This window comes from Sorghum bicolor, chromosome 7 (assembly GCF_000003195.3).
Source record: "Sorghum bicolor cultivar BTx623 chromosome 7, Sorghum_bicolor_NCBIv3, whole genome shotgun sequence".
NCBI classification, from domain to species: domain Eukaryota; kingdom Viridiplantae; phylum Streptophyta; class Magnoliopsida; order Poales; family Poaceae; genus Sorghum; species Sorghum bicolor.
Window position 1 is genome coordinate 60,739,417 of NC_012876.2, and position 22,084 is coordinate 60,761,500.

General features: G+C 41.7%; 4 protein-coding genes and 1 non-coding gene across 6 annotated transcripts; all 5 read right to left on the bottom strand.

Moving 5' to 3' along the window:
• LOC8057827 (NADH dehydrogenase [ubiquinone] iron-sulfur protein 5-B) lies at positions 47-2,129 on the bottom strand. Its single transcript, XM_002445659.2, has 2 exons — positions 1,712-2,129; positions 47-477 (listed from the first exon to the last, which is right to left on the bottom strand). The coding sequence occupies exons 1-2, from the start codon at positions 1,859-1,861 to the stop codon at positions 367-369; spliced, it is 261 nt and encodes an 86-aa protein (XP_002445704.1). The 5' UTR covers positions 1,862-2,129; the 3' UTR covers positions 47-366.
• On the bottom strand, positions 2,652-11,052 carry LOC8058004 (peroxisome biogenesis protein 1). 2 transcript variants are annotated; one of them, XM_002445660.2, is made up of 18 exons: positions 10,714-11,050; positions 10,046-10,219; positions 9,577-9,676; positions 7,867-8,319; positions 7,038-7,682; positions 6,826-6,917; positions 6,605-6,678; positions 6,294-6,516; positions 6,044-6,137; positions 5,800-5,954; positions 5,322-5,552; positions 5,002-5,202; positions 4,696-4,821; positions 4,519-4,580; positions 4,182-4,299; positions 3,533-3,817; positions 3,314-3,399; positions 2,652-3,191 (listed from the first exon to the last, which is right to left on the bottom strand). In XM_002445660.2, the coding sequence occupies exons 1-17, from the start codon at positions 10,924-10,926 to the stop codon at positions 3,361-3,363; spliced, it is 3,285 nt and encodes a 1,094-aa protein (XP_002445705.1). In that variant the 5' UTR covers positions 10,927-11,050; the 3' UTR covers positions 2,652-3,191; positions 3,314-3,360. The 2 variants fall into 2 exon arrangements, 1 of the variants encoding a protein (XP_002445705.1); XR_002454928.1 differs by lacking the exon at positions 4,182-4,299 and having other exon boundaries at positions 10,714-11,052.
• LOC8058005 (probable protein S-acyltransferase 19) lies at positions 11,656-16,411 on the bottom strand. Its single transcript, XM_021464767.1, has 9 exons — positions 15,989-16,411; positions 14,996-15,109; positions 14,494-14,898; positions 14,309-14,377; positions 14,160-14,231; positions 13,933-14,058; positions 13,657-13,737; positions 13,377-13,571; positions 11,656-13,227 (listed from the first exon to the last, which is right to left on the bottom strand). The coding sequence occupies exons 1-9, from the start codon at positions 16,031-16,033 to the stop codon at positions 12,232-12,234; spliced, it is 2,103 nt and encodes a 700-aa protein (XP_021320442.1). The 5' UTR covers positions 16,034-16,411; the 3' UTR covers positions 11,656-12,231.
• LOC8058006 (dihydroneopterin aldolase 1) lies at positions 18,452-20,701 on the bottom strand. The gene is made up of 3 exons (XM_002445662.2): positions 20,607-20,701; positions 20,273-20,546; positions 18,452-19,111 (listed from the first exon to the last, which is right to left on the bottom strand). Exons 2-3 carry the CDS (start codon positions 20,476-20,478, stop codon positions 18,916-18,918), a joined length of 402 nt encoding a protein of 133 aa, XP_002445707.1. The 5' UTR covers positions 20,479-20,546; positions 20,607-20,701; the 3' UTR covers positions 18,452-18,915.
• Positions 20,836-20,908, bottom strand: TRNAE-CUC. Its single transcript has one exon. It is a non-coding gene; the product is annotated as a tRNA-Glu (tRNA).

The window sequence follows — 22,084 nt, forward strand, 5'->3', positions numbered from 1 at the left end:
ACATTTCTTGATAACCATCAAATGACATCTCATGCTATTTTGGGTAGAAGAGGTGACTAGAAAAGTCATCGGTTGGCTGCGCAAAACAACAACCAGAAACCATCATTAGCGCAAAAACGCTCCTCTTACAATGCCACAGGAAAAATCAGGCACATCACATCGTGCAGTATCACAAACAGGCTGGAACTTCATAACCATGACTATTTGTAAGTCATGGTACTGAACAAGTCATGGAGTGAGATGGGGAAAAAAAATCTGTGTAGTCCAACAGAGAGATTGGAGATTATTGCCTTGCCCTTAGCATCACAGCCGAACCAAAGATGAGTTGACAGAAAACAACACAACACAGAAAAAATAAAAGGGAGACTAATGGTGAGCTGCAACAGCTGGGGCTCCCTCAGCTTCTTCCTTGGCCTTCCGAGCAGCAGCTCTGATCTGACGTTGCTCCTCCTTGTAGATCCTGTTCCTGCGCTGGAACTGCAGAAGAATCACAAAGCCTGTGTCAATATTTTCCCATAAGTTCATCTAATATTTTACCACAAGGAAAGCTCCTCATGAGTCATGACTATTTAAACCCCAACAGGCCAACAGGATATAAACAAGAAATATATAACTCATACAAGCAAGTTTTCACTCTGATTCACATATTTCACTAGCTTCTTTTGGTCTATGAAAGAAATCAGGGGCCTACCCTTTGAAACCAAAACAGGGAAAAAGAAACATGACATCAGGATGTCATTGGACATGTTGAGATATAAGTACTACTCCCTCTGTCCCTTTTTAGGGGTCGCTATAGTATTCATGGTGGTTAGACTTTCTTAAGTTTGACTGGGTTTATAGAAAATATGATCAACATTTATACCACCTTATGGAAATAGATTCAACGATCTATGTAACTGTACTAATTATGTACCATAAATATTAATATTTTCTTGTATATATTTGGTCAAATTGAGCAAGTTTGACTTCTTGGAAGGCGAGAACGAGTTTAAAAGGGACGGAGGGAGTACATATGATTTGTGATTTCTACTTCTGAACATTTTCATATCCTAGTCACATTCTCGAGCAGAAGGTTTGGGAATTATCTTGCTAGCCAATCACCTAAAGCAAGAGGCCGAAACGACTATAAATACCAGTGCTTGAACGTAGAGAAAGGAGTCTAAGTAATCCAAACCTGAACCAGAACAATGTCACTTAGGAAATTACAGTACATAGTAGTACTTAGGTCTTCCGGTGGGTCTTCCTATCAGGACTCTTATATATAATTTAAGTTTATCAATCAATGACACAAGGGCTGGAAGCATAAAACCATCACCCAAACTTGTCCTGATCAATTCAAAGGCCTGATTACTTCCCTGGATCACAAATGCCATACCCTAGACATGAAGTAAACCCTCCAAACTGCCACTTCGTCACCAGATTTCGCAACAGGATTGGGGGGAAACCGCCGCATCCATCCATTCCTCCATACTGACCGATACGATGACAACAGCGACTGAAACCGAAGAATGACGCATGGCAAAGAAGGGAGGCCAAGAGCGCGGCAGATCTAGGCAGCCGAACACACACAGGTAAGACGAGGGAGGAACGGTGGGGGATCTGACGCTAGGGTTCTTGAGAGTCAGGAGACGAAGAATCGAATGAAATGGAGGAAGCCGACGGATGGACGGGCGGGCAGGAGAGCGGACGGGGGTAGATAGACATAGCTCACCTCCTTGGAGTGGTGGAGGCACTCGAGGTAGTCCTCGCGGAGGAGGCCGCAGTCGGAGGGCTGGCGGCAGCGGCTCATGCACTCGCTGAAATCCAGCCAGAAGTCGTAGCAGCGGCCCTTGTTCCCGTTGATGCCCCAGCCGGACGCCATCGTCGCCCTCCTCTTCCCTGGCTGATCTGCTCCTCCCTCCCGGTAGGGGTCCTCCCTCCCTTCGGCTGCTGCTGGTCCTCTCTCTCTCTCTCTCTCTCTCTCTCTCTCCACGCCGGTCGCGGTCGGGTCGGCTCGCCTCCGTCCCTCACCCTCGATGGATGCTGGCTCCTATGACAGTGACAATGCTGGCCCACCAAGTCAGGCTGTTCGCGGGCCATGTATTTTTCGTTGGGCTCCAAATGTACTGTCCATTTCGGCCCACCATCTAGTAACGGGGAAGAGAGCGCAGCAGTGCGTGGTGACTGCGTGTTTAAACGCCGGAGGGTTCCTCATCGCCGCCGTCGAGCTCATCGCCGTTGCGGTGATCGCGATGGATCCGAGCCGCCCTCTGCTTGGGCGCAGCACGTTGCTCTCCTCTTCCGTCCACGCTGCAACCGCCCTCCTCCTAGTCGTCCTCCTCGTGATGCTTCTCCGCCTCCCCCTCTCCACCTCACGAGGCAGGAGCACTTTGAACGCATGCACGAATATAGATAAAAATAAAAACTAATTGTACATTCTTTAAATAAATTTTTTAAACCTAGTTAATTCATGATTAGATAATAATTGTTAAATATAAATAAAAGTGCTACAGTAGCCAAAGCCAAAAATTTTCGCAAACTAAACAAGGCCTATGTAAGGATTTGTAATATTTACTTCATTTAAAAAAAAAACTGCCGGAGGGTCGCGTGCTAGCGAACAGACCCAAAACAGGGTTAGGCTAGGTAATTAATAATCGCCAGAAACAGCCACAGCCAAAAACCAAAACTGATAGATATAAGGGCACGTCGCCCAGGTTTCAGAGGCTCGTAGCCCAGCAGTACAAACCAAATGGTGCTTATTCAGCAGAGCTAAGTGGCACCAGGCCACCATTCACACTTATTCCCCACGGAATCAAATCAACACCTTCTCCTTGCAAACCCTGTGGCTAGAGCGGTAGTGCCCCGACCGAGCACATCTATGATAATGACTGCCGCACGTTAAGAAGCGGATCATTCATCGTAACACTAATTACAGAACAGCCCAGGATTAGCACGTTCTCTCTTAGAATTTCTATTTCCTACTACTCACCACCGTACAAAATTTGTGACGAGTGCTATAACACTGATTCACCAGCGCCCTTGCGCCTTCCACCAACTACAGGTCCCTCCAATGGCCTTCCCCCATCCAATCCAAGTATACACAAGGGACCCTTGGTTAGGTTTCTTTGTAGATTTTGTTTCTCTTCGAATGAAAGGAAGCGCACGCCACATGACCTGACAAGTACACCTGTTACCAGCCTTCTTGTGGGCCACTGACCAAAAGATAATCACAACCAGATTAGTGTCTGATGTATAACGGAAATTATTTCAGCGAAATGCTCAGTAAATTCAAATTTTTGAGAACTAATGGAAACCATAAAGAGCGCTGCCTTACCTGTCCAATTTTTGCAACACATCAATATTTATTGCCCAAGGAAAGGTTCAAGCTAGTGTGACCTTTTTGCCTTTCGACTCTCTTGCCTGCACCGAATTCTTCCAGTAATTATCCAAGAATCTCATCATGTAGCAAAAACACTAACATGATACTAGAACTTTTAAATAAAAACATCATGGTTTTGACTGTTGAGGAATTCAAAATGAGAATGATGGGCACCTTCGTCGAAATAGACTTCCTGGATGACACGAATTCACCAAACTCCCTATCGTATCGCCTCTTCTCATCTGCTGGTGTGGAAGGTCGAGCCTTCCTAGTGACAGACATGAGAAGTTCTTTGCTGATGCACGGTTCACTTTCTGGGACACCATTCTCCTGGTTGTCCAAAAGTTCATGAACTGCTGCTAGTCCAGCATCCGTTAGAATAGCAGCGAGATCAGCACCAGTAAATCCTTCAGTTAGAGAAGCAACATCTTCGAGACTGGCATCACTTGCCAGTGAAACCTGAAGACATTAGAAAAGAAGCAAGCACTGACAACATTAATGACAATTGACAATGACAATAACACTCTCGTAGTCTCGTGAATTCATACAGATTCACAATATGCATAAATGTTTAACCTTCTCAGCTTGAAATCATTCACAAAATTGAAAAGAGTACAAATGAGATCTTAATCAAGAGAGGCTGAAAAGTGGACAAGACAAAAGGTAGCACTGTTCTAAAGATGCAAGATATCAAAGAAAGCACATAATGCCTGGAAATTTTGGTAAAATTAGATATTATGACGTGAAATCTCCCAATCATGACAGTCAGCATAAGAAAACCTCACAGAAGCAACAGCAACCATTTTCCAGAAAGAGGGCTCACCGTCCTAGAATGCACCTTCAGAATTTCTAAACGTTCATCCCACCGAGGGAAATCACAAAAGACTAGACGATCAAACCTTCCAGGCCGCAAAAGCGCAGCATCAATTAGCTGTGGCTTGCTGTGCAAAACAATAACAATCCCATCAAAAGACGCAACACAAAATAATTAAATAAACAAGCTACTTAGTCACAATCTCCCTAAGATTAGCGCCCCCCCCCCCCCCCCAAAAAAAAGTAATCTTCACATCATTTTCATCTCTGTAAAAATACAGAATAAAAGAGCATGGGACTAGGACTGCAGAAACTATAATAGTTGTCATGCTTTGCACAGCACTAACCTCGTAGCTGCAAATACAAATACTCCAGTCAAGGTCTCCACACCATCGAGTTCCGTCAAAAACTGCATACAAACAAAAAATGCACACTTAGATTGTTCTTTTGTTTTCTGGAAATAACAACGAAGATAAGACATTTTATCATTTTAGTGGCAAGGAGAGTATGAGACAGTTTCTTACCTGATTAACTACACGATCAGAAACTCCAGCACTATGGGTTCCTCGCTGGGGTGCAATGGAGTCAAATTCATCAAAGAATAATAGGCAAGGTGCTGCTGCAACGGCCTTTGCAAAAAAGTCGCGAACCTGGAATTGGTTTACTAACATTACTCATGATCTTAATTCTGATCAACACCCACACTCCTAGCTGGAGAACAGGGTTGAGAAAAAAGATACAAGGAAATATCCTAAACCTTCAAATATCTTTAGTGAAGGGAAAAGGCATGAATGATTGTGTAATGCTCAAAGGAATGAAAAGGTCCTTACAGATTGCTCAGATGAACCAATATACTTATTCAATAGCTCTGGACCCTTGACTGAAATGAATCGCAAAGAACAAGCAGCAGCTGCAGCTCTCACAATGTGAGTTTTACCACATCCAGGTGGTCCATACAGGAGAATGTTCGACCGCAACCGCACAGGTGCCTTGGTAAAGATATTTGGGTATTTTGATGGCAGTTCAAGAGTCTACAAGAAGGAACACAAATATAAGTAGGACCATCAAGGCGCCTAAAAATATTTAGTTTTTTTTCATGAGCGTGTTGATGAAACCAACACCTTCAAACAAGAAAGCAAGAAATGTGCACCTCTTTAATGATAGTTACTGCTTCATTTAGCCCTCCAACATCCTCCCAACCACCATCTTTATCATCAGGAGCATATTTCCTAAGATCACGCATGGCGACTGGAAGGAAGCCATGCATTGCTTCAGAGAAATCTTCCATCAGCAAAGTTTGTTTCAGAGAGTTGTGAGAAGCATTAGAAGGCAGAAGAAAGCGATAAGCAGCAGCATGCACAGCCCTATCAACCAAAATTTCCTGAAACACAATAGCATACATTTAGGATGAATACCTTTTTCCCACCTCAATCCATGCAAAAGAATATTTGTCTGCTAGACCAGCTATGAATATTTGTGACTTTGGTTCATAATCATAACTACCTAAGAACTAAGAAGCATGTTTTTCCTCATTTTTGCTTGTTGAAAGAATTGGTCTATAATTATCATCACAAAAAATATGATTAAGTTGGTTATAAAGACCATCATATGATAAGAGTTAGAATTACCAAGTCATATGCATCATAACCTTCACATTTTGATGCTATCTCTGATAGAACTTCCTCAGAACACAGTAACTCATGCTCCTCAACTTGATGTTGCAATAGGGCTTTGCGCTCAGCGACTGCAAGAGCAGGAAGCTCAATATGGAAATCAAATCTCCCTGCAGGGTAAAAAAAGTGTTTTTATTAGTATACTTGAAGTCAGCGACTCAACCAGCACACTTTGAAGAAAAATAGAAAAAGAAGTAACCAGAAGAGGTTAAGTCTTGAGGAAGACTCTGAAGTGATTGAACCGAAGCCATAAATGCCATAGGTCCATACCCGCATGTATTTCGAATCTTATCCTAGAAAGCGGTCATGCCATTAAAAATAAATAAATAAATAACTACTCACAGGAAAAAGGATAACATGGTAAAATAACTGTAACAACCATAATCAACACTTATTCTTAACAAATTTCAACAATGTGAATAAAGAATAGTGTAATGACATATCCTCACCTTGTACTCATCCATAATGTCAGTTAAATATCTCACAAGAGAATCAGAAGAACTGGACGATTGAGACACTTGAGGATCTGAAGAGACTGAAATTACACTGTCCAGATCGTCAAATATGATGATCGAAGGTGAATGAAGCAGTGCTTCAGATATTCTGTCTTCAATCTCTTGCCTTGTCTCCTTAGCCTTGCCAAGTGCAAGTTTGGAACAATCTATGTATACTCTGTTCTTCAAAAAATAGATGATATCATTAAATTGCAATGTTCTTTCTTTCAGAATAAGAAATGCACAGAATGTAAAGAGAGTTTTACATGTGTGCCAAGATATCTTTATGGTCTTCAAAGTATTTTGCAGAAGCCCTGGTCAAAGCGGTTTTGCCAGAACCCTGAAACAGGAATAAAGCCAAACAAAACTGTAAATAACAAAACAAAAACCCTACAGTCAAGTACAATTTAACATTATGACATCCCATGTGAAAACAGAGAACACCTCATAATCACAAGTTTCACAAAAGAAACTGGATGTTACTTACTCGAGGTCCATAGACAAGAACATGTCCAGGAAAGGGGAACTTTATCCTATTAAATAACCTTAGGCTAGTTGCTGATAAGAGCACAGATAACCCTTCAGAAAGGAAAGGATCCAGAAAATAAAGTCAGTTAGTCAAAAGTAAGAAATGCAGCATCCAGAAAACAAACAGATGCAGAAAATAAATTATTTGCCTATCTGGTTAAAAGTTATTACTTTTTGTCACATCTGACATTGCATTCTCCATCCAACCTAAAGAAGATCGGGTCAGCTTGAAACCATCACTGGAACCACTGTCCACTAGGGAATCAAAAGATACAGGCTCACCCAGCTCCAACTTCCCGAAATGCAGTTCAAGATCATCGGAATTGCCGGTTGGAACACTCCAAACAGTCTCAACATTAAGTTGTGAATTGTTGAAACTAGAATTTTCCGAAGTAAGTGCTAGTAGGTATAAAAATTCAACTCCTTTGATTCCTTCTTTATCTGTCACTTCTAAATGAAGCAAAATATTGGTTGGCAAAACTATTGAATTCATCTCGGTATGGCTAGCATGCAAGCCCATTTCTTTAAGGTGTCCAATAAGCCAATGCTTAATAAAAAATTTCTGCTTTGACACTGATTCAGAAATGCTCTCAATATCTGCACCTTGAAGATTTTCACTTTCACTGTAACGAGCTTTCTGGAAGAAATCACCATTTTCTGAAGGAATCCTGGTTATCCTCGAAGTGTCTGCTTCTTGACTGACTAATTTACTGCTACCATGGGCATCTTTCACACGCATCTTGAACTGTAAAGGAGATATTGTCACTAGAGGTTCATCCTCCTTGATGTTGGCAGAATATGTCTTAATATATACCCCTAGGATCAGTAAACATACTTTAGTATTGTAAAGTAAACAGCAGACAAGATTCAACAGGACACTGACAAAATAGTTGCTGGGAAATGCTTTGTCCTCAATCTGAATTCAAAGTCTATATAAGAATTCAGAGACTATATAAGTTAGCTGTTTCAAGGTAAAGGGAAGAAAGACCTGTGTACTCACATGAATGTACATCAGCACTTATGAAGTGACGAATAGAGTAGGGAAGCATAACATGCCCTTTTGCAACAGAGTCTGAAAGTAAGATATAAACAATGGCTTCATGGGCCCTTTCTTTAGTTACTGGAATTCCCTTTTTTTGTCCAACTTCTTTGCCTTTTGGAGCTAGTCCTTTCTTTGATGATTTAGGTGAAACAGTGACTAATTGGAGATTGCCAACCGAAATACTTGCAGCTGTATCAGGATGAATTAGCACAGCATAGCTGACAACCACACCTATCTCAACACCTTTATATTTGAATGTATGTGCATACTTCCTATCAGCTGCTTGAACACGCAGGAGTGCCTTTGTTTTGACTGGTTCATTCAGTGCACTTTGCTTTTGCAGATCCTGAGAAGGCTTCTCTTTTCGTTTTTTGGGTGCAACAGCAACTTCAGTGCCTGGTACAAGTTGAACTAAAAGAAAGAAAAACACAGTGGATCCTTAGCAATAGATAAACATAACAAGTTAAGAAAGGAACATTATTGAACAGATTATCTACTACTCCTTCCATTCCAAATTATAAGTCATTCCAAGAATCTTGGAGAGTCGAAATATTTTCAAGTTTGACCAAAATTATAGAGAGAAATACTAAGATTTGTAACATAAAGTGAGTATACTATGAAAATATAACTAAGGAAGAATCTAATGATACTTAGTTGGTATCATAATAGTTATTATTTTATCATATAAATTTGTTCAAACTTGAGATACTTTGACTCTCCAAGATTCTTGGAATGACTTATAATTTAGGATGGAGGGAGTATGATATTAATAGCATGTACTCATACGACACCACAGTTTTTTTTTTAAAAAAAAAAATCTTTAGCATTCCTTCATAAGGTGTACATTAGTTACAGTAATACTCATCAGACAATATACACATGAAATGCATCAAATTGATACCCATACTTTAAATTCTGAAACATTTATTAGAAGGGATAAGATGTACTCCCTCCATTCCAAATTATAAGACATTCTGGCTTTTCTAGGTATATAGTTTTTGCTATGCACTTAGGTATATGCTATGTCTAGAACTCTAGATACATAGTAAATGGAATGTATCTAGAAATGACAAATGTCTTATAATTTGGAACGGAGGGAATAATTAAGCTGGATTCTTAAATATATATATCTAAGTTTGGAAAAATGTAGGTGTTGCATACTAGTAAGATATGTCAGACTACATAACATGTTTGACTGAAGTTAACATAAACCTTAAATACCATAATTCCATTAGGCACCCGGCATGAATTATGATGTAGATGGGTATCCCCAAGTTAGGTGCCATAGGTAATTAGTCTTAGGATATTGTACGATCCATGATCACCTAGTGCCAAATTCCAAAGTAGATGGGAAAATGAACAAGAAGAATATGGACAGCTCAAATTTGTTTACAGGTGAATCAGCTTAGCTCAGAAGCTAAAGAGTATCATGTTTGGTGAAGTACACAAGAGTTGCTTTCTACCATGATTACAGCACAATTACTTATTAACAAGTGTCAGTAACCTATTTCAAAACAAATTCACACAAACTTAATGTCATATAGAAAGATGAACAAATATATCACCTTTGAGCGGTATAATATGTAAAAGGATATTAAAAAGAACATAAACTAATAGTTGTAACACAAGTTGTATAAGTTAGCACAATGATGCAGGAAAAAAACATACCAACTGTCTTCTCGGGAAAAGATGACACAACAACGAACTTCACAATATTATGTCCATCCAACCACAATGGAAATTTCATGCCCTCATAAACGATGCCGACCTGATTTCAAAAATAAAATAATTAAATTTATGTAACAATTTTTTTTTAAAAAAAAATAGCAGGATGGAATTACTACACTACGCAAGAATAAGGCCTTGTTTAGTTCCCAAAAAATTTCTAGATACCCAAAACATCGAATCTTTGTACGCATGCATGAAGCATTAAATATAGACGAAAATAAAAATTAATTACACAGTTTGCCTGTAATTTGCGAGACGAATCTTTTGAGCCTAGTTACTCCGTAATTAGATAATAATTGTCACATACAAACGAAAGTGCTACAGTAGCCAAAACCAAAATCTTTCACGAGCTGAACCAGGCCTAACAGAGTAACAGACATATTGAAGAAAAAAAGAAAGGAAAGAAGACCTGCTTCAAGATTGTTTCTTCAGCCAAATCAGCACGGCTCTCCAGTATCTCCCAGTCATCCTCACTGTAGGGTTCAATACTGACCGAGTCAGCTTTGGCCAGAGAGCGAGCTACGCTCAACTGTGCTGTAGTTCTGTCAGGCAGCGAGATGCATTCTGCTAACTCTTGTGCAACCTGCAAGACAGACCATTGATAAAACAATATTGCAAATTTCTTGTGCGCTTTTGCTGCATAAATAATGTACACCCACAGGAGGGTGTTTGAGATAACCAAGCTGAGGACAAGCAAGAGAGGGTCGGTCGTCACAGTTCCACATGCAGAGATATCGAAAACAATACAAAACTGACAAGGAAATATGAAAGAGCTTGAGGGTTTTGATCCCCTGCAAGGCTATTAACTCCAAAGTCTCACGTCAAACTGTGGGTTTGTGAAGGAGGATCACAGCGTCACCCTATCGACACTCCACGACCAAATTCACTCCACGCGACATCGTCTCATCGCTGTATCGAGCAAGTCACAAGCTTAATTCCCAATTTCCGACAGCAGGCATCGATTCAACCGAGGATTGACGCATAATTCAGGAAACTCCCGCACACAGGGTGACGACAGGGACTCCAACTCTCCAAGTGACAAAGGTACAGCGGGATGTGGCTTGGGGGGCCGCTCACCTCGATGGCGCGGGATCGGGACGCGGCGCCGGACCAGGCGAGGGACCAGCGCGCGCCGGCGGGGCCGCGAAGTTCGAGCGCGAGGACGGGCGGGAGGTCGCCGGTGGCGGAGGTGCGCTCCAGGGCGTGGATGAGGTGGAGCGGGAGCGCGGCGAAGCAGCTCCGGGCGCCGCCCACCACGCGAACCTCCACCTCCATCCCGCCGCCGCTCATGGCTGCTAACTGCCTGCCTGACGCCTCCCCGCCGCCGTCCTCGCCCTTCTCCTATAGTAGTTGTTCTTCCCCTCTCGCTCTCGCCTCTCGCTTCTCTCCCTGGCTCTCTCTATTTGGTCAAACAGAAGTCAACTAAACTTGAAGTTAATAAAAATGATAAATAAAAAATCGAGAAGATTAATTTCTAGGGTTAGAAACATGATGTCCGTAATTAATCTCCAACCATAATATGAACAACATCACTAGCTCTAATTAACTATCTCAAGGTAAAATGTCTACTAATGATCCAGACTAGAAAATAAACGGTACGGGGTTATGATCTGACCGAAACAGGTGCAGGTGCAGTAGATCCTCTATTTTTTTTTCCAGTTAACCTATAATATTTTAAAGTTTAATTAGACGATATTGTAGATCGAGCTCCGACATTTGTTGTTGGATTTTACCCCAGTGGTGAGTGGTATATAATCTATCAAAATTTAATCTCTTGACAAATGAGAGAGTTTCTGGAACAGCACTTATCAGATGATAACGATTTAGATAGATACAGTAAAAACGCTTCGAATCACACCAATCCATTTTCACATGTATTTGATGTGGTAAGGCGTCTTGAAACTTCAATCACCCTAACCAAATACTGAGATTTTCAAACTGCTGCTCAGTTCAGGTAGGAATTTTTGGACCACGGAGGCTGGGGTTCAAATGTTCAGTGCCAATTGAAACCATATAAACTTTGTGCAGGCTGTATGATACTATGAATTTCACTATTACTGTGACTACAAACATGTAATGTTCTTCTGCAATTTACTCCAGTAACAATCCTGTGGGTTTTCACAGAATGGAATTTTTTTTTTTTGGGGGGGGGATGAACGGAAACAAGTTAAAAAGCTCTATCAAATCTCAAACTTCTCCTTTCGAAACGATTTTGCAGAACTATCAAGCACTACAAAAGAGGACGCAAAGATTACTCTAATGAAACGAGCAAAAAAATTTACACCCGTCAGTCACGCCTTGTACTTGCGCTTCCTGTTTCAGGTTTCTTGACACCTGCACGGTTCATTTGTCACTCAAGACACTCACAGCCCTCAAGCTCGAATTCAAGCTCAACAGTAGGATGTCCTACTGTCCCCATCTCAGACTTGTAGAACATTCTTGTGACACCTTTTCTGCTTGTAGAACTGGTGACAATCACCGATGAAATCACGGTAATCACCCTTGGACTCTTCAGGGCTCATTGTTGAGCAATGATCAATCATCCCATTGTCGCAGTCATGATGTTCAGCAAACGTGTGCCATACTGCCATGAGCTCACCTGTTGAACGGCGGGTTCTTCTGAAAGGATCCTGGAGCAAACACCGGGAAGGACTCCGCAGTTCTTCTCCTCTCTCCCCCAAACCCATCCCTCCTTGTCTCCGGTCGTGCTCCGGCGGCAGCATCAGTCCTCTGAGGATCAGCAGCAGCACCACCAAGAAGTGGTCCACCAAAGAATATCGACTGCCCAGTGTATGTCAACCTCTCGGACGGCTGTCCAGACGGCAATGCTGAGGAAGGAGCATTCATGGGTGAGAGGGTTCTCCCGTGATTGCTTGGCTCGCTACCTGGGTTTGTCAAGAAATGTGGTGCTCTTGCTGGTTGATCAAGATCACTACCAGCTACTGCCCTTGTGGGCGCAGGTGCCACCGACACATACCGACCAGCCTCTTGATCCCAAACAACTGAGGCTTTTCGGTTCTCACGGACATAAGATGTTGCTGACTGGAACAATGGCTTGGATATCTGCGTGGTTGGAACAGGCGGCCTCGGTACCGCCGGCACAGGCCTTGGAGGCGCTGGAGGCACACGAGGTGGCACGTTGATCTGTGTGTGAGGCGCCGCGGGTTTGTGAATGTGGACCGGACTGCTTCTGCTGCTAGCACTCTGCGTGCCTGACTCATACTCGTCCTGGCTTGCAAGGCTCTGAGGATACGAGGAACTCTGAAGAGACAACAACTTCATACCAGCCCCCCTTTCCTTGGCGCCACTGGCGCTGTAATCAGCACTCATGCTGCTTCTCATGCTGGCATTGCCACTAGAGTTAGGGCTAGCACCTGGAACCCGGCGGGTATCAATAGGTCGGAGGACAGAGGATGATGCCCGGGCTTTAGCAGCAGCCTTCATTGCCTCATTGCTGTCCAGCTTTGCAAGCTTCCAGGCACTGATTTTGACTTGCTTCTTGGCTTTGTTGGCTCTTTCAGCATGTCCAGCAGTATCAGGATCAATGGTTGAAGGTACCATCCCTGGCTCCAAATGTGGGATCACTTCATCCTGTTTCAAGGTTGAAAGTGCAGAAACATTAAAAAAAGAATCCCTATAGTGGTACATACCATTTTTACTTTGCAGCTTGTTACTGAACTTTCAAAGATATAGTAGCAGGCCTGAAAGTTTCAAAGTGGTCTGCTAACTATTCAAAATACCTGATCAACAAAAATCCTTGGAGGTGTGCACCATGAACCCTTGTAGTGCAGACTAAGTGCACTAGCACCACTGAACGCAGTGGTAGCTGAATTTGTTGGGGAATAAACAATGTTTACCCCCTCCTCGTCCTCTTCCTCTTGAGGTGCTTCACTCATAGCTCTCATTGCAACGACATATTCATAAGTTGTGATCCCCTAAGAAGAACAAATTAAAGCAATATAGTAAAAACAACATGCCTTATCATACATATTGTACTTGGTGAAAAACTGTGAGACAAACCTTTCTGATTAAGATCATGTGGAAGAAGAAAAGTTCCCCTAAAGGTATGCAAGCGACTAGAGAAAGAAGAGTAAAAAATGCCTGCACATAAAAAAATTATATCATCCACTTAATCACAAAGCCTTCCTCTAAAGAAGATATGCAAACAGGAAACAGTGACATTGTCATATCTTTATATAAGTAGACAGTTCTAGAAATCCAGTCATCACATCTGGTAATTTTGTAGTAAAATCAAAATTGTGCTATAAATTAGTGACAATTTCTGCTACAACTTACTACAATGGTAGCAAAGGCAGGCCGAGGCAAACCATTCCCAAGCCTGTCTTGAATAATTCTCTCTGAATTCTTGTTGGCAAAGCATATAACAAGAACAGCGATGCCTACTCCAATTTCAATAGCAAGCTGTGATACAGAAAGTCATAAATAGTTTAGCAGATACTATACTTGAATTAAAAAAACATGGTGCATGCAGAATGGAGATTGTGTACGGTTACTTAACAGACCCAGAGGAGACTGGTAGTCATCAGAGCCAGAAACGTGAAATAATTCTTCCGGCCAACACAGTTATTTAGCCACTGCCAAAGATGCAAACATAAGCTATGAATAATTTAAAATCTGAAGGCAAGTACAGTTCCTATGTAGTAAGAAATACCCGACAGTGATGATCAAATCCATCCACACACTTGTCACAACTTCTGCAGTGTTTACTGAATTTGCGAACCTGAAAAACCATCTTTCTAAATCAGCAAGAGCTGACAACACCAGTTTTCACTTTTGACCCAAGTTGTGCGGCAGCTAAGACAGACAGTTGTTGAACAGCCCCACATATGAACGTACCTCGGCATCACATAATGTGCAGAACAAGACGTTTTCCCCATCAACTTGATTCTCTGAATCATCGAATTTCCTACAATCCTGCTTCACAAACAAAGCACAAAGAAGCCCTCCAAGTAAGCAGCTCCTTGAACTTCTTGGCAGCTGAGACCCTAAATCCGGATTTGTGTCTCCAGCAGCTAAACCACCAGTGTTAGAACGCCCATCTAGAGAGTTCCTACAAGTAGATGTTGCCGTTGGGGAGGTTGTTCCAGCACCAATATAAGCTTTTGTTGGCAAATTCTTGCCCTGTATGTTAGCAGTACTTCCAAGTGCATCGATGAAGCCATTATCGAACTTTGACATGATTCCAGGATCTGCAGGGTTTATACTAGTGCAGCGGATATAAAGGATGAAGACAGAAAACACCTGACGGAACACACACAAGTAGAAATTATGACAGAGACATAAATTCCTTCAAATAATGACAAAAAAATACAATGCAGGTGCAGTTTGGCAGGCTTACCACGGCAGTATAGATACCAATTACAACATATCCTAGGACTTGTTTCCCTAGAAATGGTGCGAAGAATGCATAAAAAGCAATCACCAGAAGGAAGAAAACCGTAATTGCAACAATCTGTTCCATGAGATATTAAGAAATTTGTCATTCCACTGTTCACAAAAATTATATAAAAAAATGGCTTGGATAAGTCTCTGTTTTATTATCAGAGAATGATGATCTGAAGCAAATGGTTGGCTGACAACATCATATATTAATATGTAATGTTGAAAAACAAAAGGTGCGTACCTATAACTTTCTACCTCGATTACAATGCCTTTGGAGTCTAAATTAGTAATTTCATTAGTAGTCTGAAATTTTGTCAGCGGTGCAAGCCCAAAATGCAGTATGGGGAATTCTTTTGTTTAACCCAAGTAAGTATTGAGAAATAGTTATATCAACATGATAAACTTTCAGGAATCAATCAATATCCATTAGAGCACCATGGTTTGATACTTGTGGAATATAATATAAAAAAAGATTCACTGTCAACAGGATAAAGTAAAACAGGACCTGGGCCATCAGAGTTCAGGTTTCATCATCAAACTAACAACATGATCAAGCCATGCTTAATTACTGAATGAGTTTGCACTGCAGGTGTTTCAGACTTTGAGAAGAAAACCAAGTCCTGGAAATAGACAGCAGGTGTTTTTGTATAGGGGTGAAGAAAGGAAACAAGAATTAGCAGCAGCAGCAGCAGCACCGTCGCGGGTATTGCACTGCACCCAATATATATTATTCAGTTTTGTAATAACTCCACGTTAATGAAGCACATATCTCTTCCTGTGCACAGTAGCACATCCGGCCGGAATGAAACCGTGATAAACTACGCAGATGAGTTCCCGAAACTACTAGTACTCCGCAGGTAAAATTCCAAGTAGGAGTGGTGGGCTGGTCCGGTGAATGATTCGCGAGGATCGGAAGCGGAGAGGAAAAAGGCATCGATCGAGACCGCACCTGGAGCGTGTGCGCGGGGAGCTGCCATCCGTTCTTCCTCGCCATGGCCAGTTGGCCACCGCCGCCGCTCCACTCCTCCCCCTCCCTCTCTCTCCCGTTCTCCAGTCTTCTCTCTCTGTCTTTCTCTTTCTCTTCCCACAAGGCCACGACACAAAAGAGGTTGCCCTGCTTTCTTGGGAGCAGTTGTTGAAGTCAATCAATGACGAAGACTCTCTCTCTCTATCTCTCTCTCTGCGCTTCTCTTTTTCTCTCACTGCGCTCTCAACTCCATTTCCGTTGCTGTTTTGGTGCCGGTTAGTTGGGGATCGATGAAGACTACTCGACTCGAGTGCGTGCGAGCATGGTGGAAACCATCAGCAGGCCGTGGAGCCCAACTAACGCTTCGCCGGGTTCAGAGCTCAGTTGAGAACTGACACCGGCAACGCGGCTTTTCAGCTTCTTGTAAACCGGTAGCCACCATTCTCGGGGCTTGTAGTTGGTGAAATCAAAAGTTTTTAGCTAGCATTTTCGTTTGTTTGCGGTAAATATTGTCTAATTATGGACTATTCATCTTATGATTTACAGACAAACTATATAATTAGTTTTTGTTTTTGTCTATATTTAGTATTTCATACATGTGCTGTAAGATTTGATGTGACGGAGAATCTTAAAAACTTTTTGATTTTTAGGATGAACCACTCACCCTCCTCTGTGATTGAGAGGAGAGCATGGCTTGCTTTCCTTGAATTGAATTAAATAAAATAAATTAATGCGTGCATGTCCCTGCGTGTATTATTCGGTGTGCCGCGGTCCATACATGCATGCATGTGTATGCCCAAATTGACAGCGGACCATACGCAAATACAATAATGTTGCTTGAGCGCAAAGCATGCAGGGAATCATGCTCTCCCAACGCATACACAATTAACCAAAAAAAAAACCCCTCATCGTGAGCCGGTGGGTCACGCAAAATACTTGAGTATGTAATGCATGGGAGAGGATGGGAGTGAAGTGATCAAGGCTGAGAGCCCAAAAATCCAATTCAGAAATAATCCCCTCAGGCCTCAGCTCATCCGAGAGAATAATTGAGTTGAGTTGAGTTTTTATTTTTTTTATTTTTTTTTTGGGGGGGGGGGCGAATAATAATTGAGTTGAGTATGTTACGTGTACTGCAGGGAGGAAGGAGTAGATTAGACGAATGGGTGCAAGAACTAGCTAGGGAATTGAATTGAATGATTAGGCAATCAATCAGCGATGCCATTGCAATGCAAGCCCCTAACCACTTCTTCTATATCCATGGGTTGCTTTAGTTTTTTTTTTCTATCCTTTGGTACCATCCAATCTACCATCTTGTTCTTCTAGTACGGAACCATTGGTGGATACTAAGTGGTTGCCAACGGTGCAACAGACTTAAACTAAACACGGTACAACTTTTGTCATAAATGCATGCTAATGTGTGCCCTCGGTTAAGAAAAAAAAATACAACTTGTTTTTTAAGGAGTCAAACAATTTTACATTGATGAAATCTATAAAAAAGTACAAACATATATATAATTAGAGTATTAATCATGTAATATTTTTATAATAATTTTTATTTAGGGATATGAATGTTGAAATTAATTTCTTTAAACTTAATCAAACTTTTTTAAAAAATCAAAGTCTCAAAGAAGACGTGGAAACAGATAGAAACTCCTAAATGGAAATTGAAAAGAATTTTGACTATGTTTAAATTGAGAAATTGTTTTTTGGTTGTGTGTGTGGGGGTGTGGTGGTGGATGGGGTGGGGGGGGGCAAGCACGAAGCCAGCGGTGAGGTTACTTGGTCTCCAGCCTCTCTATGGCCGCTGAACTCATGGAGCCCTCCTTAGACTATCTCCAACAATCGTCACCCAAAATACAAGACCCATTTGTCCTTTGAGTAGCGCTACAGGTAAAAGGTTTCATACCTATTTTTAGTCTTCTCCAACAACAAGACCTAAAAGATAATACTCTCTGCAAATGGGTCTCGAGGAGAGAGGATACCCAAATTTGGGTTATGCCTCTTTTGATACCAAAAATGGATCTTCTGTATGGGTACTCTGTTGGAGGCTATAGGTATTGTGTTGGAAACCTATTTTGGGTTTGGGTTCCCAAATAGGTCTCCTATTGGAGACAGCCTTAGCCCCTCTTATAAAATTTTTGTCATTGATGCACTTTAAGAGGAGGCTAAAGCTGTCTAAAAGTAGAAAAAAGTCCCCTTTAAATATTTTCATAAATTAATTCTTGGTGGGGTAAGGGTATGGTAGTAGTAGTTTGGGTGGTTTTGAAAAAGGATAAATGCGCTATTGAGAAAGCTCGCTTATAAGCCATACTTTTTTTTTTTGCTAGATATTAGTATTTTTTTCTCACGATAAATCAACGAACAGCCAACTATAGCTTTTCAAATCAACAAACAGGCTCTAATGGGACATTGTGCGCCACGTTCCGTACCTGAATGACAGTTCAGTTCACACAAACAGTTTCGTACAATCAGTACTCTTCGTCTACCAAAAAGTATCTGTAAATCAACTGCACATCAGCTCTCGTCAAAAAAAAAAAACTGCACATCAGCGTATGTCAGATGCACTCGTACCAGTACAAACTGGGGCAGGGACACAACAAATTGATCCCATACCATGCAGGCTTTATTTTTTTACTGTCTACCATGGCAGGCTTCACAGGAAATTGCCCATAAACCTTTATTTGAGCTATATAAGCTGCAAATGCATGCAAGCGGGAAACAATATTCCCATCTCAGCTCACACAGTCAGTGTCACTGTCAAATTCTCTTGTTCATCAAACATGATGCCAAGTTGTGTTCGACAGGGTAAATTGCCAACAAGTGTGGATTATGGTTACAGCTGCAGTACCATCATCAACATTAAACTGGCTGCCCATCACCACATGGCACATGTGTATAAGTATAACATCTCATTCTTTCTTTCTGTGCCTCATTATCTCCACGCCCAGATAGTCCAGGACGCCTTGCACTGCGACATGTGGCTTGCCAACCTTCACTCGGACCGCGGAGATCTGAGGGAACTTGAGCAGCGTGGCCTTTGCGATCGAGTGAGCCACCGACTCCAAGAGGTTGTGTGGCGTGCCTTCGATGACATCCTTAGCAATGCTGGGGGAGGGGGGTTAAACAAAACTGATTGTCAGGGGATCTGATAAAACATTTTGGGAAAGGATTCTTGGGCCTTGTTTAGTTCCTCACAAATTTTGCAAAATTTTTCAAATTCCCCGTCACATCGAATCTTGCGGCACATACATCGAGCATTAAATATAGATTAAATAAATAAATAATTACACAGTTTGTCTGTAATTTACGAGACAAATCTTTTGAGCTTAGTTAGTTCATATTTGGACAATATTTGTCAAACACAAATGAAAGTGCTACAGACCTACAGTGTCCATTTTGCAAAATGACTCTGAAGTGTGTGTGTCTACAAATCTACACCCTCCCAGAGCAGGCAAAGAAGGCCTAACCAAATCTAAGACCTGATTGATAACAGTTCCATTCAGAAGTCAGAACATACATTACATAGTGTGTTGAGGAGATAAACAATTAGAGTTTCTTAGAGGGTGGTAAATGACCAAAAGAAATAGCTGAATATATGATGTCCCTAATGCCACCTGTAATGTATAAAAATCCCCAGTCTGCTACAAACTGAAATTTTCAAAACAATAATTCAGAGACACATAGGCCACCCGTAACACTATGCTAGTCTAAATATGCTATATTGCAGAAATGCAGATCATGGCAAACCCAAATCCCCAGCTTAGTTCCAAGTACCCAACTGCAAATCAAAGTGTAACTAAAAAACAGCATCTAGAATTGTAGAGCAATGACGTGAGGTGGGGCAGGTAAAAACATACTTGAAACAACATGTTTAGAAACTATGTTTGGACTCTATGATAAGAAAATCTGAAAAAACGTGTTTATAAACTATGTTGGGACTCTGAAGTGTATGTATGTCCTCCCCAAAGCAAGTGCAGAGTGTAATCTGAGTTCGGAAGCAGGACCTCTGAAAAATATCATTTCGTAATAACAACAATTTCCAAGCAGACCTCTGAAACAGCATCGTGATTCATCCTGAAACAAGAAGATTCGCTACTCTTTTCTAGAGGAGATTACTACGGACTGAAATCAGGGAAACTGCATACATAAACGATGACCTCGTGCCACTCTAGTAAGTATACCAGTTGAAATTCCGAAAAGAATGCTAATTTCTACCAATTTGTTGTTCCAATCAATCATCGTTAAGGCTGACATAGGACTACTCACCCGTAGATGTCGGTGTAGCTGACGGTGTCAGCGATGCTGTCGGACTCGCCGGCGGCGGCGAGGTCCATCCAGGCGTCGATGTCGACGACGAACTTCTGTCCCAGCGTCTGCTCCTCCTTCAGGACTCCGTGGAAGCCGTGGAACTGCAGGCCCCGCAGGATGAGCTTGTCGCCGCCGGCCAACGTCGCGGCCGCCTCCTCCGCCATGGATGCGGGGTAGAATGGACCGAGAAGGCAAGCAGCGGTTCCGGTTCGCGTCGCGCAGCACGCGGGAAACGGGAAGCGTTTAAATAAGGGAGGTAGACGGGGCGGGGGTAGGGGGCGGGCACGCGGAATCGGTGGCCGGAGCAGTGGCCGGGAGGGGGATTGCCGGATTGGTTGGCCGGCGGTGCGGCGGCTGTGGAGTGTGGAGTGTGGAGGGCTGACGAGGGAAGGGAAGGCACAGTTGGGCCTTTATTGGGCCTGTGTATTGTTCGTTGGCCCACGACTGGCATTGTTAATTTAATTGTTCATTAAAAAAAGGGTTAGACGTTAGAGTCGAAAGACAAAAAAAACAAAATGTTATTCCGTTGCCGGGACTCGAACCCGGGTCTCTCGGGTGAGAGCCGAGTATCCTAACCAGCTAGACTACAACGGATTTTAATCCTCTACCATGTGTAACTTTATTTGTAGAAACGACCATATATTTCTTCAAAAGAATGTATATGAAGACTTTAGATCTCTTAAGTCCTATGAGTAATTGCTAGCAACCATATACGTTCATTGTAGCGAAAGCCAATGCGTATAGGAATCAAACTTCGTACCATCGCTAAATACAAGTTGTTCTAACTCATAAGCAAGGATGGCATATATAAAAAATTTATAGGGCACCACCTGATATATGGTGGATTAGACTCTATATTTATCATCACTAGACATGAGTTTTCCTAACTGTTATGAATATAAGTCATGAGTCCACATACATATGAAAAAAGAAGGCCTTGTTTAGATCCAAAATTTTTTTGGATTTTGACACTTTAGCATTTTCATTGTATTTGATAATTATTGTCCAACTATGGATTAACTAGGTTTAAAAGATTCGTCTCGCAAACTACAGATAAACTGTGCAATTAGTTATTTTTTATCTATATTTAATGCTCTATGCATGTGCTGCAAGATTCGATGTGATGGAGAATCTTGAAAAGTTTTTGGATTTTGAGATGAACTAAACAAGGCAGGAGAGAGAAAAAGAAACAAACTATTATATGTGTAACTAGTGTTTTAGGGAATCCATGGATCAGATAATATCTATAGATTTTATGGAGCTGCTCTATGGTGGATCTACATGGAGCTCGAGGAGTTTGACTTTGAAAAGGTAGATCTAGAGATGTTTGTTACAGAGTTGTTGGAGCTCTATCAATTAGACTCTAAGTTAAAGTTGTTTGCGAGAATCAACAGCAGCAAGACGGATTTGTACAAGTATCTACGCCCTCCCTCGTCTTGGATGACTACTTCTCTAATGATAACTATCATGCCTTTATAGTTTGTCAGGTTTGATATCTCCTGGTTGCGAAATTCAAAAGAGAAGTTTGTGCTAGGACTTATTTGTTGCTGTCATCAGTGGGGCTGGCAGTCTTCTCTTCCTTATCGCTAGACTTCTCTGCAAATGGTAGAGTATTAGAGATACTAAATGCATAACCCTAAATCCTAATTCATACTCATACAAGTTAGAATAGCTCATAGATATACAAGTTGAAAAAAAGCTTATGTCTAGTGATAATAAACAGGTAGTCCAATTTTAATATATTAGATTAGATTGTGCCCTACAATATTT